Genomic DNA, 14,925 nt, shown 5'->3' with positions numbered 1-14,925 from the left:
CTTCAGCTTCACTTGTTGCCTACTAGCTCCTCTACTGTGAAATAAATGCAAATGGGGTTCCCAGGTGCCTTTCATTGTAACATGTTATGTGCTACTGTCCAAGCTTCTCCTTCTGGGATTCTCAAGGATCACGAACATACGTTTGTATGCAAACAGCTCTGTAATATCTTTCGATAAGGCACAAAATATTAAATTAGGGTTTGACTAAGCTGGCCTGGGTGCCGGAAAGAATTTAGATTATTTGTTTTATGGAGGGGCTAGGTGCTTGAGTCCAGCTCTTGGTCCTGCTTTTCTTGAGACAAGTTCATATTAACTTTCTTTGGCAATTAACTTTCTAGGAAAATAGAAAATATTTAGGCCTTTGGCTAGTGGGCTACATCCTACCCAGCTCTGTATACTCCAGTGCCATTGTATATAAAGCAATTCAATCTACACTGAAGTTTAAGCACAGCAGAAGACCAAATGAATGTTTTGGAGGGTTTTTTTGGTGACTGTAAAACTGTTAGGAGAATATGGAGAAATCTTGGGGAAAATAGAAAAAAAAAAGTATAAAAAAAGACATATTCCCTTTGCTCTCACAGTCTATGAGACTGAGGAAATTTCCCCTCCTATAGGAAAAAAAAAACAAAGCCAAAACCCTAACGTAAAATCCAAATTGCATTTGAAAATTAAAAAAAAAATACCAACCAACAGGAATGACAGAGGCAGTTTCTGGAAGGGCTTACTATGCTGGATAGAGATTAAAGGATTTAATTCTACTTCAAGAACAGTACAATTAAAAACCAGAAGATAAGTGGTAAATATAACACTCTTGCTATAAATATTCTAAACCACAAAAAACTCTGAACATGTCAAAAGCACAGTGTTTAAGAAGCTGTTCCTTAAATCTCTTGTCTCTTGGTGGCACTTTTCATTATTCATTCATCCAGGCTGTTTTAAACTTTAACATGAATTTAGCCTGACTTATTAGCACGTCGGTTGAAAGTGTTTGTTGCAGAACATTGTACTTTCATGTATCTGCTAACAAAGTACTTTGCAAATATATTTTGGAAGGAAGTAAAAAAGAAAAAAAAAAAGAGAGAGAACACTGACTTCTGTGGTAATAGAGCCACTGAAAACTTGGAACATTTTCCTATATGCCAACACCATATTAACAAAGTCCTAGAAACAAAGCCCCAAAGCCCCCAGAGTCAGTCGCACCTAGTGTTTTTTCTTCCCCAGAAAAGCAACCCCACCTGCAGCATGCCCCCGGGGTTACTCCCAGAGCCAGTGGTACTCACTCATGCGAGGCGACACCGTTGGCCACGACACCTTCGTAGCGACTGATGCCCTTGTGGTGGGTGACGCTGATCTGCCCGCCCAGCTCATCGGAGATGATGCCAGCGTGGATCGCTGACTTGCACAGCAGCGAGCTCTGAAAGGCACAAAAGCTCAGAGGATAAGCCTGACAAACTGCTAATGCTTTCATTTCCTAGCTACCACTGTGCAGGTGTCACTGCTCCTAAAATCCGGCAAAGGCTCAGGAGGAATAACAGGCAGGGGAGGGAGAAAGAACAGTAATCTTTGGAAAAAAAAAAACCCCATGCTTCCAACAGTCACTTTTTTTTCTTAATGAAAAAGCAAATAATCTGCTTCTGAGAAGGTGCTGTAAGATTTTAACCTGCTAAGCATTGTGTCACTCCTTGAGAAAGCAAAGCCAAAGGCAAGGAAACTCTTCTGTGCAAAGAGAAAGCGGTAAGTGCTTGGTGGACTCTCCTGAAGGCAGTCCTATCTATCACTGTGCCTTAGGATTTGACTCATGGTATACTTTAGGAGATTTGGCTGTGTGTTGGCTAAGCCACTCCTGGGTTTTAAGTATAGCCTGTGTGCCAGTATCTCCTGCCAATATAGCCTGTCATGCCAGTATATCGAGAGGGAAGGAACACTGGAACAAGCTGACCAGGAGGTTTGTGGGGTCTCCTCTGGAGGTCTTCAAAACCTACCTGGATGCATTCCTATGTGATCTGATCTAAGTGGACCTGCTTTGGCAGGGGGGTTGGACTAGATGATCTCTAAAGGTCCCTTCCAATCCTCACCATTCTGTGACTCTATGATGTCAGATGGGGTCACGCTGAAAAATATGGGTAGGAAAACTTGTGTGCCAACTAGGTGGCTATAATGTAGCATCGGCTAGGGCAGAGCAGAGAAGGGCCAGTAGAAAGGTGAAAAGTAGACGTTTCCAGGGGCTGCTGGCAGAGATTGGTCTCAGTTCACATGGACCTGGGCTATGTTCTACAAACTGGCGTGCTGGGCTGTCCTCTCCAGGGAGGGCTGGGGACAAAAGAGCTGCAGGTTTCTGAGAGAGCCCTGCAGGTTCTTCCTAACAGAAAAGCTGAAACTCCCTTAACAGTGGAGTGAAAATTTCTTTCTAAAATTCCTCAGTGCAGATAAGATCTGCATGAGGTCATGCCATGTGCTGCTTTTCTTTCCTAATCACCTAAACCAAGGGCAGGAATAACTCCAGCTAATGAGAATGTAATGTGACATTTCTTTGTTTTTTTCAGCTCTGCCACTTTCCAGGCTGGAGCTTGCTTGAATAACTGGATGAACAGGTTAAACATGAACACTGACTTTTTGGAAACTCAGCAACTGCTATATTTGTGATTTTACTTCAATGGTATGATTAAAATTACTCCACTGTGAGAGACGTAAAGATTTCACAGGCATGACAGGAGGAGTGTCCAGGGTGAGGGGCACAGAGAGGGCAGAGAACTGTGTCATATGAACTGTGGATTAATGCAACCACTCAGGCAACATCTCTGCTTTAAAGAACGAGCAGTTAAAACAACTCAAGAGGTTAGTAGTTATCAGTGAGATGTGATTAGTCAGTGTATAACATTTATTTAATCTCAGAACAGATTGCTGGGACGTGCAGGCAGAATCTTAAAGAAAACCTGTGAGTTACTGATTTTTTTCCCCCCTACAAAAGAAATGCACATAAGACTCCAAAAAAGTAAAAGCTAAAGTCTTAGGAATATTTAGTACCTTGATGAGCACTGCCTCAAGAGGGACAGACCTTATGCAGAGTTTTTCCAGGAAGCCAGAAACCACAAGTCAGTAGGTACATTTGACAATCAGTGGACTTTATTCTCACACAATTGACTGGTCTATTTGAAAAGTGTCTCCGTGTGTTTATGTACTGATAACATACTCAGTATATATACTGATAATAAAAGGTATATACATCTAACATAGCTGAGAAGAATTACTGACAAAAATCAAGCAGCAACAGCTGATACCAAGTTATGCTATTCTTCTCTCTTCTGTCTTTTTATAAATTCCCCCTCATTATCCTATGTACTTACATCTCTGTATCCTTCTCCGATATCTCCTGAGATGTCACCTGCAATGTCCCTGCAGCCAGCAGGACAGTATCTGCTGTAGTGAGAGAAGAGAGGCTCATTTAAAATATGAACTGTAGAGACAATACATGAAACAAACTTGAACAAAAGAAATGCTCTCAAGGTAATAAATATTTTAGCAGCAAGTTCTGTCTGATGGTCTGCTAGTGAGTCTAGGAGGTAAAAAAAAATGGGCCCTTGAGTTTGTGAGTGGACTGCACAGAGCAGCACACAAAGAATCAGAAAGACAGTTTTGCAAGGGCATCTCTGTTTCATTCTCTTGCTCTTGAAATGCTACCACATGAGTTTTCAGTGCAGTCCAGATAAGAAGCCTACATGCACATCCAGACAGCAGCCAAAAGAGCACAGTTTATTACCATTTCAGATCCTATCACAAAGTTCAAGGAACCCAGAAATTATAGCTTGTCCCCAGATAATCTTGTATCAGCTAGGACATGATCTTCTCTCAGGAGAAGCACTGGAATCTGAGGCTACTTTGATTTTCAAACTAGGAACTCTTTTTACATATACCATGTATATGTATGTCTTTATGAGAATTTCTGAGAGCTCTGTAACTCTGTTCCCTCGTTTTTCTGGGCCACAGTTTTCCATCTTGCACTACTGCTGCTCACAACCAGGCCTTGGACTATTACAGCATTAGAGCCCCCAAAAATTCACTTCTCCAGAAAAATCAAGATTGTATCTGCCTCATATGACATTTTCTAGAAATTGGAGCAGAGAAGAGGTGAGCAAAGCAAGCCAGAGCTCAGAAAGCTGCAAACCCTCTTTACCTGTATTCAGCCTTCGTGTAGTGGTTTGCTCGTTCCAAACATGTGATTAGATCTGTGAAAAGTTTACAAGTGTTAATCCCCATTGCAGGATGCAGAAACACAGACAAATATCTGACTAAGCAAGAAATTACATTTAAAGACCTCTCTGTGTAATACTTAAGCAATTTTATTCAATAAAAAACCAACAGCTATGGTTTTCCCTCGTTCTTTTCATTTCACTCTTCTGCTCTTCCTATATTTTAAACATTCAGTGAAGTTGCACAGACCTCCACAATATTAAATGAAGGAATCAAATCTTGAATCTCTCCTCTCCCTTTATCCTATCACTGTGTGGTAGATGCTGGAGCCCAAAATACGGAGGAGCTTCAAGGAGAAAGTAACAATTTTCTCTTTCACTGTGACTGTATTACACGTAGTCTAGGTAAAATTTCAGGAGCTATTGTATCTGGCTAATGTTGCAATTGCTTCTTGCACACATGCTATTAAAAATATCATGGATTGTGCTAATCTGGAAATATTTAGGACCAAGAATGTGGGCTAAGATAATGAAATTGTGGGGCACTATGCCACTAATCCTTTAGTACTTCTGGATTTTACTTTACCTGGATGATCACTACTGGCATAGGATAACAGAAAGCCTCGTCCTGACACATGGGATCCACTCTCAAAGTGAATGATTGCTTCATTGCTATCCAGAATGATTTCTCTGGGGACAGGCATCACATTACCACAGTATGGCCCTACAGACAGAACAAAGATTATTTCCAAAGTTTAGATGACATAATTAGGCTGCAATATTCTCATAATTAGCAAAAGGTTTCGTAACACGCTCATTCTCCTTCAGTATGAACCCGAATGTTGACAGAAGGTTTTTGGCTTCAGTCCTTTATAGGTATGAGCTTCAAAGTTACCCTGACAAGAAGTGGCCAGGATCTAATTGTCTCTCCTTGGTAGCAATTCCAGCATCCACATCTTTCATCACATAAGCCTTAAGACAATGATTAATGCTCTTTGGCCTTTGAAGTACAGCCTACTTACAACCAGCAGTCACTCATTAAAGAAAAGAACAGAATATTCAAACACAATCCAGGGGATCTACACAAGGTTCCCTAGATAAACTCTGCAGATGTGTATGGCTCATGCTGCTGTAGCACAGAAGCCATTCAGGAGAGATGAAGGTCACAAACAAGGTACCTGATGTTCAAGGACCTGTGCACTACAAGACAAATTGTACTAGAAGGCGGCACCACATTAACCAGAAAATTTCCTAATTTGTTTTCCTTTTAAAAATATTATCAGACTATTGAAGTATACAGGTCAAGTCTTTTGAGTTTTAAACAAAAAAGAGAAGGAGAAAAAAGGGAAGATGAAGGGAGTGAGACAAGAGCCTTGTGCTTACATTGAATTAGATAAGGGTTTTATAGCTACCAACTGCAATATCTTGGAACAGTCTTGGGACACTCCTTTCTTGTGACAGCAGGCGTGCCCAGGATCCTTAATAATTAGCTTCTTCAGAAGTCAGTTCCCAAGGGGAACTTTCTTTTGAGATTGCCACAGACTTTGCTCTTTCCTTTGTCATCACATCTGGGTGCAAACACTTGTTCCTGGCTGCCCTCAGGCACAGATGACAGAAAATCCAAAGCGGTTTTGGTACGCTTTTTAGAATTTACAAGGATGCTTACAAAACAAATTGCTAAGAGGAGGTTTCTGTAAAATGGCAAACATTTTTTTTTGTCCAAGAGAACAAACAAACAAGGCCCTTTACCAGCCCTCAACCCATCTATTCTTTTTGGGTGAATGACAGCTTTTGTGTCCTAAAGTAAGTCCTTGGGATGAAAAATGATCGCCTTGATTTTTCCTAGACAACCTAATTTTATTGGTGATGGCTACTTTAGGACATGGAGCTTCTGAGGCACAAATAATTAGAGTCACAGTATAACACAAATTTGAGGAGTGGTACCCTTCCTAACAAGCTCTCTTATAAAAGCTTCTTCATTTTGCTCAATACTCTTGGGGAAAATCTTCCCCAAATATTTCACTGGCCTTAAAACAACTACAAGATTAGTTGTCAGCAGAACAGGACAAAACAAAGGAGGAACTCTTGTCGTTTGGCTTCTAAAAATCATACAGTAAAGCCAGGCAGGCAGAGAAAGAAACGACAAGTATGACATTTCCCTGGAGTACTCATGTGTTCAAAATGACTCATAACTTAGTCAGAAAAAACAATGTCTATAAAAAGGGTTAAACAAATTGCTTAGGAAATGAACTTATCAAAAAGACAGCATCTGACACTGTGTCATACCAGACAACTGCACGAGTGATTTATTTGAGAAGGTCTTTTGTGTCAGATTTCAGTGGCAGAAATAAAGTGCTAAGTTAGTTATTTTGCTTTTAGGGGAGAGAAAAGAGAAGAAGACAGGGAGGCAGTGCATTTCTTCAGAATAAAACACCTGAGAATGCTTTAGTCTTGTCCTTTCTCAGTGACTGTCTCTACACATTTTCTCACAAGTGCTCTTTGGCTTTCTCCCTCACAGCAATTGGCAGTGACCTATCTACTCTGGAGGTATAATTTAGATGGCTGATTCACTCAACCACATACCAGCTGGAACAGGACTATGCATCTCCCCCAGTAGCAGGACCACATACCTTTCAGATAATTATACAAACAAATCACACATGTCATAAGCAAAACCAATAAAATAAAATAAAATCAGTCTAGACACACAGAGTTGTATAATCCAAACAAAAGCCAGAAATTCAGAAATGATCAGTTTAAGAAATCAGCTTGCAATGCCTAAAGACAAGTTTCTACTGTTAAGTAATTAATCCAAGAAGAGTTACCAGGCTATGGTTGTCTTCTGCCAAGAGCAGTTCTAGTATACTAGACTCCCAAGTCAAAACTAAGAGGGGCCTAAAGTTAATTCCTTAAAGGATATAGAAGTAAGAAAGCATATACACTGAAGGAAGGAACATTTTCCAAAAGTTGATCAGTTTTCTGCATAGATTTGGGAAAAAAAAGGGGGGAGGAACATTTGTTAATACTACAAAATATTCACTTGTTCTTTTATTGCAAACTGAGGATGTCTTGCAAAGTATTTCCACACATTTCTTCTCAATAGTTCAGGTAATACCATTTCAGCACTACACTGCCAGGTTCTTCATGCGTGACAGATCTAGCAGTTTATTTCTGCACTATCAAATACAGAAATGAGTGTTAAGAGGTAAGGTTTAGAAAAATGTATAAACGTTCCCTCACCCACCTATTGCTGTTCTTAGAGAAACCAATCTGATACTAGTTTTGCTTAGAGCTTCTTTACTCCCTGAAAGAACTTGAAACTTGTGCACTCATACATGCCTCCTATCTTGTCTGTCCATTCCACATAGGATTTATTGATTTGTTGTCTTTAAGAATACTGTATATAGTGGAGAGGATGGATGGTGGAGAAAGTCTTGGTCTGTGTTTGGTGTGAAAATGAGAAACTTCTTAATAGGGCCCTGTTAACTTTTACTGATGCAATTGTACTTGACCCAGGATAAATATTTAATTCCTAAACCTGGGACTAAGCCAAAGGTTTTTTTTTTTTTAAAATCACTTTTGAGAACTGCCATATCACATTATCAGTTTTTCATCTTCTCATGTTAGTTGTGAGGTGGGTTGTTTTGCATATTCAGCCTGAAAAACAAGTCATGAATGCTCACGTCTCTCCCCATTTCCTGTTGAAGTGACTCGGATGGAGCTCTACTGGGGTAAGTAGGCAGGATTATTTGATTTGTTTACTAAGAACAAAGAAAAGAGTTTGATTTAATAAACAGATGTGCTACATGTCATGAAATTGAGTAGGTGTTCTCCATATTTCAATATTACTGCATCTAGATACCAGGGCCTTTTTTTCTTTCCATGTCTCAATAACGAGCTGACCCAACTGTAGTTCCATCTGTTCACTCCAGATTCTTTAATATATATTTTAAAAAATTATTCAGGAGAGCTATTAGAGGCCTAGAGACTTCAAATGTACCTAATGTAATATTCTCTATAATTAAACTAACATATAATGCCTTTCGTCCAGAACTTCTTATCTGTTGGTATGATTTAGGTGGCTTAAATGAAATACTTCTATTTTAGAATCACTGTCTCCAAGCAGTATTAACATCCTGCAAGATACATGGTAAATTGTCTTGTGGATAGCCTTTGTCTGGCTCCTCTGGAGACTGAAGAGACTATTTTACGTGTTGTTTATTTTTCAAATGTTAGCAGTAGTCTACTGCTTTTGTCTTTTTCATAATAGTGTTAGTTTGCAAATCTGATGATCTTTACAGCATTGTCTGGCTTTACGAAGTCTAGTTTACTTTTACTGTCAACCAGGCTCTGGCATATTTCCTGAGATTGCTTTGTGGAATTATGTTCCCTTATTTTTTCTACTTCCCATAAGAAGCACGCTGTGCCTAGAGGACTCTTTTCTCACACCAGCTGGCAATGCCTACATGACACTTGTTTCAATAGTTTTTAATACTTTCTGCCTCTTCTGTAAGGCTTTTGCTTCCTTTTAAAAGCAATTACTTCCCTCTTTAGCATGTCTGGTTCGCTATGCTCATTCTGCTCCCAAATTCCTCAACTTCATTTGAAATCCAGCTTGACATTCACAGAGGTCTTTGAGAAACTCAGTTTAGGTATCAGCTCATAACATCTTCTGTTCAAAATGGAATCTTCTCCTTTTTCTTTCTTGCAGAGTAAGCCATGGCTGCAAACAATATGTAGCAACAATCCCATGGATCAACCTCCCCAGGATTGTCATTTCCTAATACATTGCTTTGGGGAAAACAAATGTTAAATTGTGATTTTTATATCCAGTCTTTTCTCAAATGAAGCAAATTGGAAGTATCTTACTAGCTGCAGAAGGACAGGGGATGTGATGAACATGGATTGCTCTTGCTTCACTTCAGAGTTAAAAACTCAGAGTGCAAGTCTTTCACAAACAGCTCACAAAACCATCAAGGATCTGTTGTATGAAAACATCAGCATTCTTGAAATTAATCTCCATCCCACATTCACACAAATGCTTCATTTTCATGACCAGCAACTCTTCCTCTTCACAGAGAGATCATCTTCACTCGAACCCGGCTATGCATGCGTGCAGAGATAACCAGTATCACCCTCCAAGAACATGCTAGGAGATGGAAAGGGCCACTCTGTGTCCTTCTTCTCAGTACATGGGGAAGGTGGCTCTTAATACTCAGTAGATTCGAGTTGACAGAGTAGTCAGGATGAGGCAGCCCAGTTATTCAACATTTAACTGTGTGCAACACAGTCTGACCTCAGGCTGAGTGGTAAGCATTTCTCATTTTAGGAAAAACAAATATAACTTTCAGTTAGCATTTTCAAAGGGTTGCCAAAGACTGCAATAAAGGAAAGAAAAAGGCATTCAACTAGAGCGAGGCTGGAGAAGTAACTACAATTTAAAAGGAGGTCTGGGCCACCTGCACAGGCTGTAGGTCAGCCTACTTGACCTCAGGTGACATCCTTATCTAACACGGCTGTGGTTTTAGCCTAACCCAAAGACAGAAGCACAGAAATAATTAGGAATCCCTAGTAAAGACCTGTAGCTGTTTAACAAAAACCACAGGAAAACACATAGTATATTTTATGCAGCTAAGAGGAAAAAGAGTTCATTCTATCAAATGAACTCAGACATTCTTTGCTGCATAAATCTTTCCAAAGCTGAAACCTTGGGGTACCGCAATCACTCAGGCGAAACCCAGCTGTTGGATTTGACTGTTAAGAAACTGCTCAACTTGATCGGCAACGAGAACTTGTCTGGGCATTTCCCTGGATTTCCTGAAATACCAGAAACAACACTGTAATAACAAGTTTCCTTTGAGAGGCAAAAAAGAAACCTGGATACATCCTTTATTCAAGCAAGACATTTATTACAATGCACAATAAAGAAAGACTGGTTCAATGAATCCCTTCAAGTTATAATGACAGGTAAGAGGCATCTGAAGGCACTTGGTTCTCCTGCACATCCTCAAACACACATGTGCACACACATACACTCTCTTTCAGTAGTCAACAGACGCTTGCACATCAGTACACGCTCATTTTGTCTAACAGCACTTAGTGACTGGGTGTGGAGGGGAGAAAACCTTTTAAGTAAATTCTCTATTTTGTGCTAGTTACTGGCTATAAATTATGCAAGAACAAGTTAACTGCACTAACTCCAAATTATTACTAGTCACTCAGCAGATCTGACATCTACCCCAGAGGAACACATCAACCTCCTACTGACTGCAAGTGAACGAAGAAGTAAGTAGGCACTTATCTCTTCTTTAATCTGTCTCTCCAGTCAAGATTGATGATCATCTCACAAAATTAAGGGGAAAAAAATACTAAGCCATTAGGTGGGGAAACAGAGGGGAAAAAAGTAAGGAAAAGGGGTCAAAAGAGGTACAGAAATCTGATGAAGACATGAAGAGAAGCTGACTAAAAGCAATTCCTGTCAAACTTAGAAAACATTTATGTTACACCTTCAGAAATTGTGCAAATTTTTTTCTTGAGAACTCCAGGGCTTACATGGTTAATCTTGTTTTCATATATCCCTTTTACTAATTAAAAAAAAAAAATCAGCAGCTCTTCTTTAGAGCTCAGTATTTTTAATATGCTCAGATAATGCAATTAACTAAAGAAGAAAAGCATTTCAGTAAAGTTTGCACCTTGTCTTCACTGTGAGATCATGCTTCACACAAATGTTTATTCTAGATACCTTTTGTGGGACAAAACACATCCGTTTTTTCATCCAGTGCAAAGCTACGCCTTTGAAACAGAACGTGATAATCTATTTATTTCTCCTAGAGAAAAACATGTGCAAAGCTGTGCTATAATTTAGAGATTTGTAAGACAAAAGTGACTCAGTTTCATCAAAAATGGGTGCTAGACATTCTTTGCTTAATGATGATTAATATTTTCACATCTAAGCCTGGATACAAAGCTAACACTTTGAAAGAAAGGCCTCCTATGGATTCTTCCTCCAGCAAACACTGAAGAATATTAGTCTGCAGAGTAATAACCCAGAGATACAGTCTTTCGCCACTTTATGTCTCCAGTTTTAGAGCTGTAATAAGTCTATTTAAAGATCATCTTTTGACTGCAGTATTGGAGAAATCTAAATGCAATGGCTGCTTCACAGGTCCATCAAAGCTAAGAAGTTCCAAAAGTGAGAATAATTGTAATATCACTTTTGTGTCCCAGTTGAGCAAGGAGTCTTCAGTAAACAGGCATATACAATAAATTAATTGTACTCTTCTAGTGGAGTCTCCTTCTCTGGAGGTTTTCCAACCCACCTGGACACATCCCTGTGTGACCTGCTCTAGGTGGACCTTCTTTAGCAGAAAGTTGGGCTAGATCATCTCTGGAGGTCCCTTCCAACCCCTACCATTCTACGATTCTATCAGTCTACAAAACTTGAGGAATGCCCTGAACTTGCATGCAAGTGATCTAATCTGTAGTCACCAACTTACAAAAGTGAAGAAAACAACATTATAGCTAACATATATACAAACAAATGGATTAATTGATTTAACAGCTTCTCCTCACTTAATGGAACTTAAATACCCAAAACAGGAATTGAATTACTCCTTGCTGTATTGCATGAATCCCAGCAGAAGGTTAGAATGATGAATGAATCTCAGTTAAATGTAAAGACAACACAAGGGACTAATCTGAAAGGAAAACAATACTTCATCCCCTGAAGACTTGTTTACACTAATTTATATTTAGGCAGATGATCTATTTTTTTGCCTTTGACCAATTTTTTAAGCTTCAGATACACTCCTCAATAGATGCTTGTACACATAATGACATTTACTCTGTTGTTTACAGAAGAGTTGAAGAGATCAGCATGGTATTTAAAACGTATTTCCCTTTTGGACCTTATTGTCTTATAATTGCAAATCTCTTAAATAAAGGAGGCTGCTCAGCTAATTTGAAACATGACCAGCACTTACACTGCCAACTTACATGCTTAGCTTTTTAGGTTTTCTGTTCTAAACCCAGGTCTAACACAGAAAACATGCAAAGATTATTTTTAATTGCTCAGATGTTTCAATGCCTGCACAATCTTTTCAACTTTCCATCATCCTATGAAAGAATTTTGATGGCAAAGCTTCAGTAGCTTCTTGGCCAGGGGGTAGCTGTTGACCTGCCTGTAGATGTTCATGAAGAGGAGAGGGTTGCAGAGAGGAAATCTGGGCTCTGAAACAGCTAACTAAAAGGATGCTTAACAGACTGAATGGACTTGGTGGTGCTCAGTTGCAGAGCACCACATAAATGCATAATAAAACACAGAGTTATAGCAAAACTACTGAAACAACTGAGTTAGAGAAGCTCTAATCTCATCTATGAAGTCCTGTGTGTAACAGTACTATTTCTGCACTGCTGTTCCACATGGATTTACCTGAATGTAGAGCAGAGACTCTGTAGGTATGCTAGTGGGAAAGTCTACAGCGAGCTGCAGACCACAAAAACCATTACAGATGGTATGTATGCCTAAGCCATAAAACTTGTTTAATGAGATATGAGCAAAATCTGCTAATTGTGCCGTTCATTACTGAGAATGCAAATTATAGTTCACATGCATCAGATGTTACCAATCAGGTCTGAAAATGGGCGTGGGAATACCTTAAAGAAATTCATTATGTGGATTTGATTGCATAATACACAAGTATTCTGTGTTTACAGGATGAATAAGTGCAGGACTGAACTATGAGAAGATGTCTTCAGGCTGATGTGTAAAGAGCCAGAACTTCAATCGACATCCAAGCTTCATTTTTCAGTTCAGAAAACACGATATTGATTTACCCTTGTTCTCTGGAAAAGCCTTTGATCAGAAATGTCATGATAACATCAATAAAAATTATTCAAAGATATGATAATGCAATATTAAACACCTATCTCTAACTGCCAAGTACAGATAGACTGCTTCAGGTGAACACAACTCATTACTTAAAGTTCTGAAGTCAGGTAAATAACAGAAAAAACAGTCCCAGTACACATGAACAGAAACCTTCCTTAAACCAATCTCTATGCAAAGCTTAGATGTCAACATGTCACTGTCCACCATTGGTGAAGGCTGGTTCAAAACGTAATAACCTCCCTCACAGGAACAGTAATTACCTTTGCCTTTGTTTGTGAGTAAGGCTTTAATACTTCACTTGATCTCATCTTAGCAGATGAGTGATAGGCCTATCATACTCATGAATGAAAGACAATCATCCCTCCTCACTACTCAGATCTTAGGCGTCCTCATCTTAGGAGAATCACACACTTCACTAAGTCAAGCAAGGAGCTGGGACCTGAAAAACCTGTGGAGGCTCTGTGCAGCTCATCTCTTCATCATCTTTTTCCATTGAATCCATTCTGCCTTTAAAGTCCAGTGCAGCACATTCAGCGTCAGTTGACTAAAGGCTACAGCCCACTCCCAGTAGGCAAAATTTTATGAACTGTTAATTCATGAGTTTCCTTCTGCGTTGTGGAACTCCTTGCAGTCCTGAATGTAAATTGTACTTCTGAAAAAAGGATATTGATTTGAAAATCAGCTTGACCCTTCCAGAAAGAGCAGATTAAAAGTTTCTGCAACAATTGGCTGGGAAAATCAATTTGAGAAAGGCCTCAAATTCTCCCTGGGGAAGATGCTGTTGTCGTTAATGATTGCTTTGAGAGCACAGCCTTAGCATATTTAGCCTCTTATCTTCCTGTGTAAATCTCTTGTAGGAGCACAGATTGGCTGCACACACTTAATATCTGCAAGTATTAAAGTCTGTACATTAGCAAAGGTTATCAGTGACTAATAGCCAGTAATAATAAAGGTTATCTCCTTTCCCATGTCTGAACTGCCTAGGAAATAGAGACATACAGGAGTGTTGATTCCAATTGTTCATCTTGTTTCTATCCGGTTAGTGAGCCAGTTCTTCCCCTACCAGGTAGTGGTACAGGACTGATATAAATCCCTGAACTAAAGCTGTACTAAAGCTCAGCTCCACAGGCCTGAGGGCAGAGCCCCAGGTTGGACATGTCAGAGCTGGGCACAAGGCCACGTGGCCCCAGCAGTCCCTCCACAGTGCAGCACAGCAGCAGCCCGAGCCTTGGCAGAACAACACACGGTGTGAGGGGTAACAGTCCCCGCCGCCAAAACACCAGCACATTTAAACATGAGAGGAGGAAGAATGAACAAAGGCTGACATTTTTTGCATTTTGTTGAGCTGGGTTTTACTCATACTTTTACCAATTCACGTATCAACCATTGTCATATCTTTAACGTACCGTGCAATGTCGAAGAACTCTGGATAGTAAGGTAGCTGGATTCGCATTTCTGTGATTCGATATCCAGGTCTCCAATTTTTAAGATGAGGCGTTTTCCCGAAGGCACTTGGATTTTCTTTTCACAAAGAGTGTAATTTGGGTATGTCCCAGGATAGTTCTTGGATGCCAGGGTCCCGCTGTCTTGGTACATCACCGTGTGCCCACATCCATCCCCTGCAGCAGGAGAAGAAACAATGAAGAGAAACGTATTCCTCAATAAAAAAAAAAAAGTATGAAAATACTGACCACAAAATCACATTCCATGTCTGCTTTCATTTGTGCTGCTTTTTGAAAATAGATTATTACAATAAATGCAGTTATATTTCTCTTTTAAAGCAGCAGAATGGAGGGCTAGAAACAGTCATGAATTAAGAAATATTTGTTGGTCCTGTATGGCCTCTCT

At 39.6% G+C, this 14,925-nt stretch overlaps 1 protein-coding gene across 1 annotated transcript in view; it reads right to left on the bottom strand.

Annotated features, from left to right (window-relative positions):
• DCBLD1 (discoidin, CUB and LCCL domain containing 1) overlaps nucleotides 1-14,925 on the bottom strand; it is a 49,490-nt gene that overhangs the window by 19,547 nt on the left and 15,018 nt on the right. The window contains exons 2-6 of the mRNA XM_061989824.1: nucleotides 14,484-14,696; nucleotides 4,774-4,911; nucleotides 4,172-4,223; nucleotides 3,345-3,417; nucleotides 1,281-1,414 (exon numbers count right to left, since the gene is read on the bottom strand). Of these exons, the coding sequence (XP_061845808.1) occupies nucleotides 1,281-1,414; nucleotides 3,345-3,417; nucleotides 4,172-4,223; nucleotides 4,774-4,911; nucleotides 14,484-14,696 (610 nt within the window). The remainder of the gene's footprint in view (nucleotides 1-1,280; nucleotides 1,415-3,344; nucleotides 3,418-4,171; nucleotides 4,224-4,773; nucleotides 4,912-14,483; nucleotides 14,697-14,925) is intronic.

Source organism: Colius striatus, chromosome 2 (assembly GCF_028858725.1).
Source record: "Colius striatus isolate bColStr4 chromosome 2, bColStr4.1.hap1, whole genome shotgun sequence".
NCBI lineage: Eukaryota > Metazoa > Chordata > Aves > Coliiformes > Coliidae > Colius > Colius striatus.
This window is presented reverse-complemented; position numbering and strand designations above follow the sequence as displayed.